The sequence below is a fragment of the Zychaea mexicana genome (genome assembly GCF_025766255.1).
Source record: "Zychaea mexicana strain RSA 1403 chromosome Unknown BDB00scaffold_97, whole genome shotgun sequence".
Classification (NCBI taxonomy): Eukaryota; Fungi; Mucoromycota; class Mucoromycetes; order Mucorales; family Lichtheimiaceae; genus Zychaea; species Zychaea mexicana.
The window spans coordinates 16,080-30,391 of NW_026516760.1; the positions used below are offsets into that span (position 1 = coordinate 16,080).

The 14,312-nt window shown below is 42.0% G+C and overlaps 3 protein-coding genes across 3 annotated transcripts; 2 read left to right on the plus strand and 1 right to left on the minus strand.

Annotated features, from left to right (window-relative positions):
- Window positions 1-7,996: 7,996 nt before the first annotated feature.
- BDB00DRAFT_791415 (uncharacterized protein) lies at window positions 7,997-8,698 on the plus strand (the record flags this gene model as incomplete). Its single annotated transcript, XM_053121037.1, has 2 exons — window positions 7,997-8,157; window positions 8,386-8,698. 2 exons carry the CDS (start codon window positions 7,997-7,999, stop codon window positions 8,696-8,698), a joined length of 474 nt encoding a protein of 157 aa, XP_052975243.1.
- Window positions 8,699-9,617: 919 nt separating this feature from the next.
- BDB00DRAFT_845576 (uncharacterized protein) lies at window positions 9,618-10,546 on the plus strand. The gene is made up of 4 exons (XM_053125093.1): window positions 9,618-9,667; window positions 9,749-9,882; window positions 9,958-10,293; window positions 10,345-10,546. The coding sequence occupies exons 2-3, from the start codon at window positions 9,835-9,837 to the stop codon at window positions 10,168-10,170; spliced, it is 261 nt and encodes an 86-aa protein (XP_052975244.1). The 5' UTR covers window positions 9,618-9,667; window positions 9,749-9,834; the 3' UTR covers window positions 10,171-10,293; window positions 10,345-10,546.
- A 423-nt stretch (window positions 10,547-10,969) lies between these two features.
- BDB00DRAFT_771479 (uncharacterized protein) lies at window positions 10,970-11,473 on the minus strand (the record flags this gene model as incomplete). Its single annotated transcript, XM_053119966.1, has 2 exons — window positions 10,970-11,124; window positions 11,200-11,473. 2 exons carry the CDS (start codon window positions 11,471-11,473, stop codon window positions 10,970-10,972), a joined length of 429 nt encoding a protein of 142 aa, XP_052975245.1.
- Window positions 11,474-14,312: the final 2,839 nt, after the last annotated feature.

Sequence of the window (14,312 nt, forward strand, 5' to 3'; positions counted from 1 at the left end):
TGGTCGTGTATAAATAGCTGTAGAAAACAAGTGAAGGATAGAGGATTCATTCTTTTTGAATTAAACAGCAATCTCGAAGACTTCTAGTCCCTTTCTATTGTTGAACACCACATTTTTTTCTTCGAATTTTGACTACCAATCTATCCTACCACTATGAACAGCCAAGCCACTTTCGATTTCAAGAAGGCTCAAGCCACTGAAGACCTTACCATGGAGGAAGTTGTTGGCGAGTCGTCCCGTTCCCCAGGCATCTCCAGTGTCGAGAAGGACATCTATGCCCAGCCTGTAGCAGACGGTAGCACCACCGCCATGTTATCGAGCTTGGAGTCCAAGCATGCTGACCCGCAGGTAATTGCTTCGAGACTTTTTGAGGTCTATAAGGCCCAATTAGAGCAACTTTTGTTGGAAGCACTTCGCCTCGAGGATGCGCAAGCACCCGCTGAGCAGAAGGCATACCATCAACGCCTTGTTGCTGCTGCCACTGAGCGAGCCCGTGTGTATAAAGACGCCGGTGCCATTGTGAAGTGTGTCAAGCAGGAGAATGGACCCAAGATTCCTTTGAAGGATCTGCCCGTTTTCCAAATCAAAAACAGTGTCAGAGACAAGACCAAAGAGGTTTTTTCATCTGTCAACGACTTTTTGACCAAGTTTGAGGTCGTGGTTCGCCACCACAATGCTTCGCCAGAAGATTGCTGGGAAACCACCATGCTGCCAACATTGTCGACCGAGCAATTGTCTTGGTTCCAACGTCACTTGGCGGACAAACGTCTGTCTTGGTCGCAAGCCAAGAAAGCATTCAACCTGAAATATGGTGGTGCTTCGCAAGCAGTTGCCATCTCAGACCAGTTGCATGCAATGAAACTTAGACCAAGAGAGAACTTGATCAAGTACACTGACAAGTACAACAAGCTCATGCACGATGCCGAGGAGGAGGACAGCAAGACTTGGGGTCAAATCTTTGTCCGGTCACTCACTCCAGAGCTGCAGATGGCTGTGAAGGTGGCTTACGCTGCCTCTGCCAAGGATCAGCCTCTCAATGTTGCAAAGGCGACCGAACTGCTGAGCATTGTGTACGACGGGTACAAAGATGCTGGCCAAGACGTCAACAATTGGTCACTATCTGATGATGATGGTGAAGAACATGACCGCAGACCTGCTAAGAAAGCAAGAAAGCAAGAGTCGCGAGTCGACCAGTGTCGTCGCCACCCCACATCCAACCACACCAATGGCCAATGTTTCTCGAGCAAGCCCGAGTCCTCTTCTCAAAAGAGAGACAAAGGTAAGGAACGAGCCGGAACCAAAGTCAATGAAGAACGCTGCTGGTTTTGCGGCCGCATTCGTGTCGATGGTCACAAGTGCAAAGAGTATCTCGAGCACAAGCAAGCAAGAGAAAAACAATATGAACTTAAACAACGACGTGCCCAATTGGAACAGGAAAGGGCTCAGTCCGCAACCTCGGCCGCCACCCATAGCGAACCCAACCAGCAGGACCTCCTTCCGGTCACTGACATGGATTTGGATTTCGACGCTGTCATTGACAAGGCAAATCAAGGTATGCAGCAGCCGATCCTTTATATGAGATCTGGCGCAAAAGGAAATGAGCGTTCACAGAACAACACTAACGATTCTATTTTCGTTCCTATCACGGTACAGAATAGTAGAACCTTGGGACTCTGTGACAGCGGCGCAAATTTTTCTAGTCTGAGCAATAAATTTTGCCAACAAAATAAAATACATTTTACAAAGCAAACTGTTCCTATCCATGAGGCAGCGAAAGGCCATATCGCTATGAGCAATGGCATCACTGACCCTTTGACAATCATTCACAATGGTATTCAGACAACACATCGATTCTATGTGCTTGATATGACAGATGACACAGAGGTTTCACTCGGTCTTGACATCATGAACAAAATTGGAATTTTCCTCGGAGGTTTGGCCCGGTCATGGGACACCCCAACACAGGTAGTTGAAAACACCGATGAGTATCAAACTCCGGATGAAACGCCTGCTGGAACCCCAGAAGAAAGAGACGCCTTTTTCTCTACTGTTTCTCCCATTCTCGAAGCCAACAAACGGATACCACCTGGAGCATTTTGCAATATCCCAGAAGCCGTTGTGCGCATCAAAACAATTCCTGGAAAGACAGTCTACACGTGACAATATGATCTTCCACCGAAACTTAATTCTCTTCTGGATGAGACCATATCAAAATGGCTCGCCGATGGTCTTATACAAGAAGCACTAAGTAACACGGAGTTTAACAACCCAATTATCTTTGTGCCCAAGAAAGACGCTGCTGGTAACCTCGTTGACAGAAGGCCCTGCCTAGACTTGCGCGCCCTTAACAGGATTCTCATTGAAGATGATCGCTTCCCATTACCATTGGTGAAAGACGTACTTCAGACTCTTAACGGAGCTAAAGTGGTGACACGACTCGATGTCAAGTCGGCATTTCACAAACTGCCTATTCCAGACCCGGTTGACCAGTCCAAACTAGCCTTCACTCATCGAGGGAAGCAATGGGTCTATAAAGGTGGGGCTTTTGGCCTAAAATTTTTGAGCAACCAATTTTGTCGGTGCCTTGCTACTATCACAAACGGAATGCGTTGTATTTCCTTTGTGGACGATGTATACGTTTATGATACAGATTTGGCTTCACATAGCGCCAATGTCGCAGCTGTGGTATCCAAACTGACCGAATGCAATTTGCTACTGAATCACGAGAAATCCGGCTTTGCACTATCACGCACCAATGTTTTGGGTTTTGTAGTAGGCGAATCAGGGATATTCTTGGATCCAAAAAAGACATCCAATATACAATCGATTGACAGACCTCAAACAGGCAAAGAGGTGATGCGTTTCTTGGGCATTGCAAATTATATGCGCACCCACCTGCCACGATTTTCGGATCTGACAGCACCTTTGGACAAGCTACGCAATGTACAAAAGATCGGCGATCTATGGACTCATGAGTGCCAGCGGAGCTTTGAAAACATCAAGCTAGCCCTTACTCGAGCACCTACTTTGAGCCAATTTCGACCAGACTTGAAATGCTACCTTGGTACCGACGCGAGCAATGTTGGAATTTCCGCAATCTTATTCCAAAAGCATCCGCGCACAGACAAAGATGGTAACACACAATACGTCATCAAGTACATTGGCTTTATGGCGCGATCTCTTTCTCCATCCGAGACCCGCTGGAGTGTAACTCGACGCGAGTTGCTCGCTGTGGTATTTGGCTTACAGAAGTTTCATAAGTATCTCTGGGGCACAGATATTCCATTCGAGATCCAAACTGATCATCGCGCACTTGTCTATCTCAACTCCCAAAAGTATGCCAACAGCATGATGATGAATTGGTGGGACACACTGCTTGATTACTCTTTTACCGTTGTACACATCCCAGGAGTTACAAACGTTATTCCCGATGCCTTGTCTCACTTATTCCCGCCTAACGAAGAGCTGGTGGGGGGTACTGACGTGAACACATCGAACTCGAGGACAAAAGACGCTCTTGTTACACGTGCTGCAAAGACAACGGTACCTGAAGATGCTATGTCACCACCTGATACTGAATCACGTAACCAAGTTATTAGTGATCTACACAACCACATCCACGAGCTATTTGATCCAGAATACAAAAGCTTGCCTGGTAATGAGCGAAAGGATTTGCTGTTGAAGAAACACTTATTTGGTCACTTTGGCGCAGATGCTATCGTGCGAGCTGTTCATGCTGACGGTCTCCACTGGAAGAACCTGAAACAAGATGCTATTGAAACAGTCAAGCAATGTAAGCAATGCATGCAGCACAATGTAGTCCAAAAAGGTTATCATCCACTACAATCCATCGAGAGCAATTTACCTGGTGATCATTGGGCAATTGACTTTGCGGGACCCTATGACCTCTCACATGATGGAAATTTATACCTCATGGTGATGATCGACATTTTCAGCAAGTTTTGTTTATTACGCGCTGTACCAGACAAAACTTCCCCGACTGTTGCTACACAACTTATCAAAATAATAGCTGACTTCGGACCAATGCAAATATTACAAAGTGACAATGGCCGCGAGTTCGTTAATGAATTGATGAACTTGGTATGCAAACAAGCTGGTATTGATAGACGTTTGATATCACCATATCATGCACGTGCTAACGGTGCGGCAGAGCGGATGGTACAAACAGCTAAACGAGCCATACACAAGATGATTGACGGCCAAGTCAAAGACTGGGATCGACATGTACCTTTTGTTCAGTTGGCCTATAATGCACGAATCGCGCCCATACACAATTCAGCTCCATTCTCACTTATGTTTGGAAGAAGGATGAACGCGTTCAAGGACTATCGGAGTGATATACCCAGTCCTGAGGAGCCACTTGCCCCATATGATGACACAGACCTGAGGAAAAGAATTGATGCCATGGCAAAAATTGTTGTGCCAGCCATCAGCCAACGCATCCGCAACGTTCGACAAGCTGCTCAAGATAAATTCAACAAGACCCATCGACTCATCGAATTCCCCATCGGTTCCCTGGTTGCAATTGAAGACAAAATACGCACACGTAAAACGGATCCAAAATATGAAGGACCTTTTGTGGTACATTACAAAACAGACACAGGAGCATACATCCTCAAGGATAAGACCGGTGACATTATCAGGCCGAGCTTCCCTCCAAGTGCGTTAAAGAGCGTATCTGAGGATCCACTCCTGAGAGATGATAAGCATTATGTGATCGATTGTATTATAAACCACCGTGGCAAACCAGGAGAATACGAGTACAAGGTTCGATGGAAGGGCTATGATTCATCTGAGGATACTTGGGAACCACCAGAGAGCTTCGACTCCCCGTTCCTCATCCAGCAGTACTGGCGGAGACGTAATGATCCCACCAGAAATTCTATTGCCGAACGAGTTGCAGGACGCAAACGAAGACGCCCGTAATCGACCTACTTTCAGATCACCACTTCTTCTTTCCAGTTGCAACAACCTGGAGGGGGGTTATGTCGTGGCTGACTTACAGCGGTTTCGATTAGAAACCAGCGTCAAGAAGTATTGGTCAGGTTGCTGAGCGGATCTATCATTTATCTGGTTTTTCTTTTCATCGTCACAGACCCTGGTCGTGTATAAATAGCTGTAGAAAACAAGTGAAGGATAGAGGATTCATTCTTTTTGAATTAAACAGCAATCTCGAAGACTTCTAGTCCCTTTCTATTGTTGAACACCACACATACACCGTAGGAAAAAAAACCTTAAAAAACCTAAATAAACCTGAATAAACCTGAATTTTCATAGTATTTGAACTTCCGACACACCTGGGCACTTAATGTATTTTTATTTTTACTTTGATTGTGACAAACTTTAGTCTGTTTCTTCTTCTACGTCCCCATTAACTCGTTCAGCAATGACAGTGTCTAATGACAACAAACCCTTTACGTGTCTTAACTGTAACGTACGCTTCAACGAGTTCTCGAACAGCACGAGCAAAAAAGAACATTTTGCAAACTGCCAAAGTGACAATGCCACTTCACAGGTAATTGATTGTACTTAGACAGCTAAATTTCAGTACCATTGCTGATTGTTTTAGCAGGTGGATCCAGGTATGGAACTTGATGATGAAAGTAGCGCCGTTCAGGGCTGCGACGATTTCGCAGAGACAATCGACGACTTCGACGTGGACGTGGAATCTATCATGGATTCTATTGGAGATAACGAAAGTGGCGAAGCGATGGATTATGATTCCATCGGCGGTTATGATTCGCCACATGCAACGGAACTTCTGACAGAAGCAGATGATATGGGGTACAGCACATCAGACTTGGCGCTGGTTTCATCGGCTAGCGCGTCGGACAATCAAGAACGAGAATTGCTGCCGCGTGACATATACTTCAGTACTGAAGACGACCAGTTGCCACCAAACGTCCAGGCGTCACTAGACATCTTTGCTGAAGCCAAAAAGGGCGGGCTAGCAAGAGACAGTTTTGACAGTATTATTAAGATTTTCAATAGTTACGTCGAAACTACCCAAGCGCAAAACGAGCAAGTACGTCCACTATTAAGTCATTACAGGTGTAAGTTCAACATGATACGCCGCTTTCCAGTGCAGCCTTCCACATATCGTGCTTGTCCCGGTGGGTGCAAAATGTTTCTTGACGACAATCACGAAGAAACATGTGGTGTATGCAAGAGGGATTTATATGAAGAAGATGCTGGATCTATCACCCGCAAAAAGTCTTTGGCATCCAGTGTAAAGCAATTGTCTATACGAGATCAGCTCGCGTTACTCGTGTATGACCGGAAAACTCGGGAGCTCTTGCGCCATCGAGCTAAGCGTGATGAGTACGTTCGGCAAACTGACACAGATGATGATAGTGATGATGATGAAACGGATGACGAAAGTGCGATGACAGACATATTCGACGGAAAAATCTACAAAAAAGCAGTCGATACCTTTTTCCGCGGCGAGCTCGATATTGCAGTCAGCTTGTACACGGACGGTTTTCAAAAGTTTGATGCTATGACAATCGTTCATTTCCAGGTGCTCAATTTTCCATTGTCTTGTCGCACCGAGCAAAAGTATATGCTGCAGTCATGCATCATTCCTGGACCTCGAGCTCCTGTGGACTTGTTCAGTTTTTTGCAACCGGCAATAGACGAATTTCAAGAATTGGAAAGCCGTGGAATGAGGGTTTGGACCCAGGATGGACCTATTGTCGTAAGAGCAAGTCTCTTCTACTGTGGAGGTAATGAACACTATGATCGAATCGGACAATGGATTGAGAGTAGTGATGGTTATTGTAGATAAATGAACTGACTTGCTTTTACCTGACTTTTTCATCAATCGGTTGCTGTTCGTACATGGGCGGTTCGTGGATACGATCAGGGGATATACCAGCAGTTGCTAAGATGTGTAATCATGCGTCACATAATCATCAATTCGGCTGTCGTGTTTGTTTTGTTGATAAGTTTGACGTGTCAACCAGAAACTACGCACCTCGTGACCGAACAGCAGCATATCGCGCGCCCGAGCATTATGGACAAGATGGTAGCTTCCAAAACCAACATTTTAGAGAGGCAATGAAAAAACTGGGTCAAAATGGACCTACCCCTTTCGCCGCGCTGCGTATTTTCCATGGGCCATCAATGTTTCCTTTGGACTATATGCATCTTTTTGGATACGGATGTGGCAAAGTAAGGGCAGCATAAAGACGAATCAAGAGAGAGAGGCACACACGTGGGAGAATCGAGGAAATGTGTGGTTTGCGTTTTTGCGATACTAAAAGCAGTGTTTAGCAAATCGTTCACCTGTTGCTTGGGTCAGACTATACCGTCGATAGTGCTAAGGCACCTATCCGCCTCAACACACAGCAACTCCGTTCCATCGACGCCGTGATGGGTTCATCGATGAAAAACCTACCGTCTACATTTTCCAGCAATTGCTCGGACATTACCAAACAGTCTAAATATTTTCGTGCAATCGATTATCTACACTTCATGCGCTTTGTTCTTCCCACTATCATCGTCGAAGTTTTAACCGATACGCATCGTCAAGCAGTTCTAGCTTTGGCAGACATTGTGCAGAGGGCATCATCACGAACAATAACCGAGTCTGATATACAGTCATATCAGGAATCGCTGAAGACGTGGCACAAGTGGTTATCGAAACAAGTTGACGACAAAGCGATTGCTCCCAATATTTTCACGGTTTCACAGCATTACCTCACTCATATCCCGTACATGCTACGGCGTATGGGACCCTTGGTGATCTATAGCGCATTTGCAATGGAAAGGGCAATAGGTGCAACTAAAAAGCGTATCAGGTCGAGGAAGCTTCCTGGTGTAAATGCTGGTATGTTATCTGTGCGATTGCTCTTATTCTCTTCCTATCTTATGCTCAAACCAAGAAACATGGATCCTAGGAAATATTATGTTAGAGCTGGCGATGGAACGACGACTCGAAAGAATTGGTGATAGGAGTGTCTGTTGTAATCAAATGGAAACAGAAAATGAACAAATGAATGTACTGAGTGAAGACGATGCTGACGTAGAAGCTCCTGAACTGTGGGCTCCCTTCACGACCATCTCCCTACAGGCACTGGGTAGTGTATACGAGGTCAATTTGATCAAGAAGGTTAGTCCCAAAGCACAAGACAGGTAAGTTAAATTGAGCTGTTGAAGTAATGTAAAAGCTGTTCCGTAGATCACGGATTATTACATGGTTTTTGAGGGGAGAAATATTAGTGTCTCGCCTAATGACGAAGTAAAGACGGCGAAACGCATGTGGAAAAAGAATGGGATTGTTTTCGGCTCATCGTCACCCTACGGTGGATCGACACGGAAGAATAATTTTGTACGCCTGCGGTTGACCATTAACACCAACAGGCAGCGTAACAATCGCGTTCAGCAGTCCAGGCTTATATTTTATGGTGAAGTTATGGTGTACTTTCAGCATTATGATGGAGACGCCGCCAAATTACTTGCCTTGGTGAAAGTATACGAGGCTAAAAAGTCTAATGACAGTGGCACGTGGCCGTATCGCACAGACGGAGCAGCCTGGAAATATACGGTGGCTAATGTAAAGCGTATTAAACAGTTGGTGTGGAGTGTTGAAAGTACATCGAAGCGTCACTACTTTTGTTGGGCAGGTCGCAAACGAGACAACGAACTTCTTGGGGAACTGCGGTATCTATGGTGATTTCCATTTTAGGCAGTATCAAAGCATAGTTCATCCTTTTTTCCTTATATGCTTCACCTTGCCTCCTTGTTTGCTTCACCTTGCCGTTTGAAAAAAAAATTTTCGTTCCTTTTCTTATTCCTTCTCCTCTTTCTTCAATAAAAAAATATCACACTGAAACAACTCAAACATGGATCCTCAAATTCAAGCAATTCTTAACGCTATCAAGGATAGTAACGATTCAATGCTTGCTCTTGCGCGATCGGTCGGCTCCTTGGCGAGAGAAGTTGATGACATTGGTAAGGCCCTTGATGATCTCTCAACATCAGTAAACCTCATAGGAGGGGATGTTGAAAGTATCAGAAATGCTGTCCTTTCAGGTCCCTCTGTGGAATCCTCCAGCTCCGGGTCACTAGCATCTCTTTCTGGACTGTTCGACGGCATTGTCTTGAGACGCTCATACAGACGCAAAGTCAGCTCACAGACGAAGTTCGTGATGGAGGAGCTCATTGGTCTGTGCTACGACGTTGCCAGGGAGCATCAACTCGATGTCACCCGTATCGACGAGGTTAACATCAGGGACAACGTCTGGGGACGCGCCGGGATTATTGTTGAGGGCATTCTCAGCAACCCTGATGTCGATCCGCTCCGAACGACCTGGTCAGCGATGCCAGAGACGACCTTAAAGGCACGGGAAGACTTGGAGAGCACATGCCAAGGATTTGCACCCTTGGCTGCGTGCGTGAACAGTTGGGCTGCAAACAAGATCCTGCAGCTTCGTTGGGACCGGGCAATAACTTACAAAAGACGTGTTGCTCAGGGCGGCGTCTCCAAAAAGAATAGTAAGTACATACTAGGAGTATTAGCATTTCCGGTATATTTACCTATATATAATGCTTGCCTTTGGACATTTATAGTTTTGACACGCCATAACTCATCAACATCATCGAGCGCTGCACAAGAGGAAACATCTGTTTCTTCAGAAGAAAGGTATATATACTCTACCATTGCTAATGTATTTGGCATACTTCATAGCAAGTACATACTCACACATTGGTTGTATTCAAGCAGTGCTCGTCAGCACCGCGAGGTCGCAGCATTGCCGTCAACACCAACTACAGACGTCGTTCCACGGCTCATGGTGTCAGAGTCGGAAGATGAAGAAACGGCACAACTGCCAAGTTTGTTGCTGTCTCTACACCAAGGTAAACAATAGATCAACGATCCATATTGCATAGCATGAAACGAGCATCCACGATATGCTAACACGATTGAAACAGAGACCACATCGCGCAAACGCGCCCGTTCGTGTGATGGCTCTGCTGATGACGTATCTGAGAGCACCAGTGGTCCTCGTGGCCCCCGTGCTCGTGGTGGTGGTCCCCGTGCTCGCGGTCGTGGTGGTCGTGGTCGTGGTGGTCGTGCTCGCGGTCGTGGTCGTGGTGGCAACTAATCATAGCAGAATGCCAACCACACTTTTGACCTACGAATAAAATACAGTCATCTCCTATCAAATAATTTTTTCGTATATCAGTGGTCGCAATTAATTAAAAATGAACACTTATTTTGCGTGTATACTGCACAATGCAAATATGATTTGTCAAAGTTTTATAATAGAAAGCAAAATTTAATAATAAGCATATTTTTATCATCCAATCATGATCAGTTTTTTGCATATATAATATGAAAGAAGGCCAATGGAGAAATGTGAATAGCTGATGAAGTATCCAATGATGCTCCCAAACGGATACAGCTATACGTACAACGACCAATAAGACACGATGTATGTACCCAATCATAAACACAGTTGAACGCATTTCACGCTTCAACCGACCAATAAGACGAATCAGAGAAACCACGCATATTAAGGTATATTAAGGTTTTTTCAGGTTTTTTCAGGTTTAAAAAAAACCTGAATATACCTTAATTTGCCCGTTTCAGGTTTTTTCAGGTTTTAGGTTTTTTCAGGTTTATTAAGGTATATTAAGGTTTTTTCTTTCCTATAGTGATATAGTTGTTTCAATTTTGTAATCCTTAATGAAATTTGTAATCACCAAATATTTTTGTAATCTTTATAAATATAAAAATTTCATAAACTGGCGGAATGGTAATGAGCATACCCTCTTCTAAGCTAGACCAACTAGATCGATGCTTAGCTTGACAGAATAGAATTATATACAATTTTGTTATTTATAACAAATATTAATAATATGATTCATTCTCCTACATTTCCAAACATAATTCTGTGAGATAACATGTTCTTTCACTATTTAAATCATGCTCTTATACAATTCAGCTTACAGCAAGTGTTTTAAAGAAGCAGATAAATGGCAGGAGAGTAATATCCTTTTCAGAAAATCCAATAGCAACATCGACTCTCTGCTCTTTGTTCATCACATAGATACTAGGCGCCTGTGTTGACATGGACCAATGTCTGATGGAATGGCCTGCGTAAAGAAAAATTCAATTGCTCACACATTGTACCATACATAATTAAACGTGATATATCCTGACTCACTTACCATGAGCATGAAGAAAATGGATCTTGACATATGAGAAAGTCTTGAACGAAGCTTTATCATATAACTGCGCCAGGGTTCGCATCATTGGCAGCATTCCAAACATAGCTTTATAATGGTCAAAGCTTATTTCACTAGCATCATTGGAGCCATAGCCAGAGGAAACTTCAGTCAAAAGAATTTCAGACGAAGACAGATCATTAGCTCTGAGTGTTCCATCAGCATTGTACTTATAACGGCGGTCATTCATTCCTTTCTGCTTGAGTTGGATGGTCATGGCATCGAGTTCAATTTCTCCAGGAAAAAAAGTAACTTTGTGGTTGTTGTTGTGCAAACATTTGGTAGTGGCCTTCATACAGTTGTCAAACAAGTATGATCGATAGCATGATTCAGACTTTTGAAGCACGTCGGTACCACAATTGTCATATATATAGTAATTACTAAACAAGCAATGTCAATTGAGTATATATTCAAGTCTTTTACTTACAACGTGCCACAAATATCGACAATCAGCTTTTTCTCTGCAGCAAGGGAGAGTAAATGGAATCTTTCAGATTCTCATTTTACTCTTAATAACTAACTACCGTTAGTTTAGGTTTGCTTCGCAAAGACCAGCTAGTGCTTCGAAAAATCAAAGATTTTTCTTACACTACCACCCCCAATATAAGAAAGGGAGCAACTGATTCGGTTGCTTACAACCGAGATAATTAATATTTTAATTTCATTAAAATATTATATTATCAAACATTTAAAAAACAATAATTCTTATTGATTTTTAATGTTTTCAGTTAGCACCCTTCCTTAACCCCCTAAAAAAAGATAAATCTTTTTTGCACCCCTATCTTAATGGCTCATTTCATTCGCCACCATATATAAAGTTACCCTTCGGGTTAAAAGCCTCCAGTGGGGGGCTAACTTTATATATTTTTCTAATATAATAATAATAATTTTAAGTTTCACTTAAATTATTTTATTATAAGAAAAAAGGAACTTAAGTTCCTTAAAGAAACAAGAACTTTGAAAAAAAAAAAAATTTTTTTCTTGTTCTATAAGAATGATGGAGGCACACCTCCATCTATTCTTAGAAGGAGAGTAAATGGAATCTTTCAGATTCTCATTTTACTCTTAATAACTAACTACCATTAGTTTAGGTTTGCTTCGCAAAGACCAGCTAGTGCTTCGAAAAATCAAAGATTTTTCTTACACTACCACCCCTAACATAAGAAAGGGAGCAACTGATTCGGTTGCTTACAACCGAGATAATTAATATTTTAATTTCATTAAAATATTATATTATCAAACATTTAAAAAACAATAATTCTTATTGATTTTTAATGTTTTCAGTTAGCACCCAAGGATTGGATCGTCTAGCACAACGTGGTTCAATTGCTCAACACAGCTTTGCATTTCAATGTTGGATTCCTATGATACTAGTGGTGTTAGTTTTTCGATTTCCTAATTACATTGCAAAAACGGCATACTGCATCAAATATGGTTATGCACATCTCGGCAAGGCATGGGCTTATATCCTGTATCGTGACTGACGACACTTCCTGGTTTAGCTTGGTATATAGGCCAGGAGGTAAACAGGCTCTACGTCGCACTAGCTTCCCACACCAGATCACATTATGCATTTCAGGACTAACATAATAAGTGTAAGCATGGGTAATTGTTATATTTCAATATTTTGTTTTTACCTCAGTTGCATGAAATATTCTGGTTACAAGCTTTCTTTAGTAAGTTACACAAATTATATAAAGTTATATAAATATTTTTTTTTGATTTTTCATAAAACACTTTTTTTCTTTTTTCTTTATCAAAATGTTTAAATCAAATGAAACACTATTTCGAACACTTTACGACGATGAACAAGCTATAATCTATTCACAAAAGCAAGGACTTATAAAACCTTTTATTTGTAAAAAATGTGAAAACCCATTATCCATTGGAAAATATTATCAAAGATATCGATTTTATTATTATCCAGATAATATTAGAAAAGGTGTATTTGCCGAAACATTATTTGAAAAAACAAATCTACGACCAATACAAATAGCAGAACTATTACGTCAATGGATGATTGGTGTGTATCTTTTATTATATAACATATCATATTGGATCAATTTGTTTTTTGTATAGATCCTTCTCCTATAAAAGTGTCTCTACAAATAGGAATTGATGATGAAACAGTTACACGATTATTTCAAAAATACGCTTTACGATAAAAACATGGATCCTTAACAATCAAGAGTTATGGAAAAATGTAATTGGTGGACAAGATGAAATTGTTGAAATCGGCAAATGCTGTTTTGGCAAAACAAAAATTACTACTGCAAAGCATAAACAATACAGAAAACATATGTGGATATTAGGCGGTTATCAAAAAAAATCTGTTCTTTTTGGTGCCTGTTCAAAATCGAAAAATGTCAACATTGTTACCAATAATCAAGGATCAAGTTTATCAAGGAACAACTCTAATCACTGATGGTTTACGATCTTATACAAGCTTAAATAAGATGGGATACATTCATAAAGCAGTTGATCATTCAAAATATTTTGTGGATCCAAAAGATTCAACAATACATACTAAGAGCATCTCCAACGGTCGTTCTAAGTTCCATTTTAGGATTCCGAAATAGAAAATATCGAGTTCCAACGGTCGTCCTATTTCTACTCTATTCTAGAAAAGGGTCAAACTTTTTAGAATAGGCGTCCCAAAATTAGGGCATGTTTTCTAAAATAAAATCGTGTTGTTGTACACAGTAAAATAAAGCTCTCTCTTCTTTATAAATCACTTCCTTTTCCAACAACAATGGGGACCGGCCATGGTTATGATGATTTTAATGCGGTCTAGTAACCCTAGATGACTAATTAGCTAAGATATGTCAGGATAGCCAAACTAATTTTTATTGAAATAATTCATGCACGAATGTCTTGGCATGCATACATTTACAGTTGACCCCCACTTTTTGCACCTCCGCTTTTTGCAGATCCTCAGTTTTTGCAGCTTTTTTTAGAGGAATCCCGCTCATCACTTAGTAAAATTGCAGTTTCCTCACTTTTTGCATTTTGCAGCCCAAAACCAGGACCTGCAATTTCCCGCTAGTGGTTTTCAT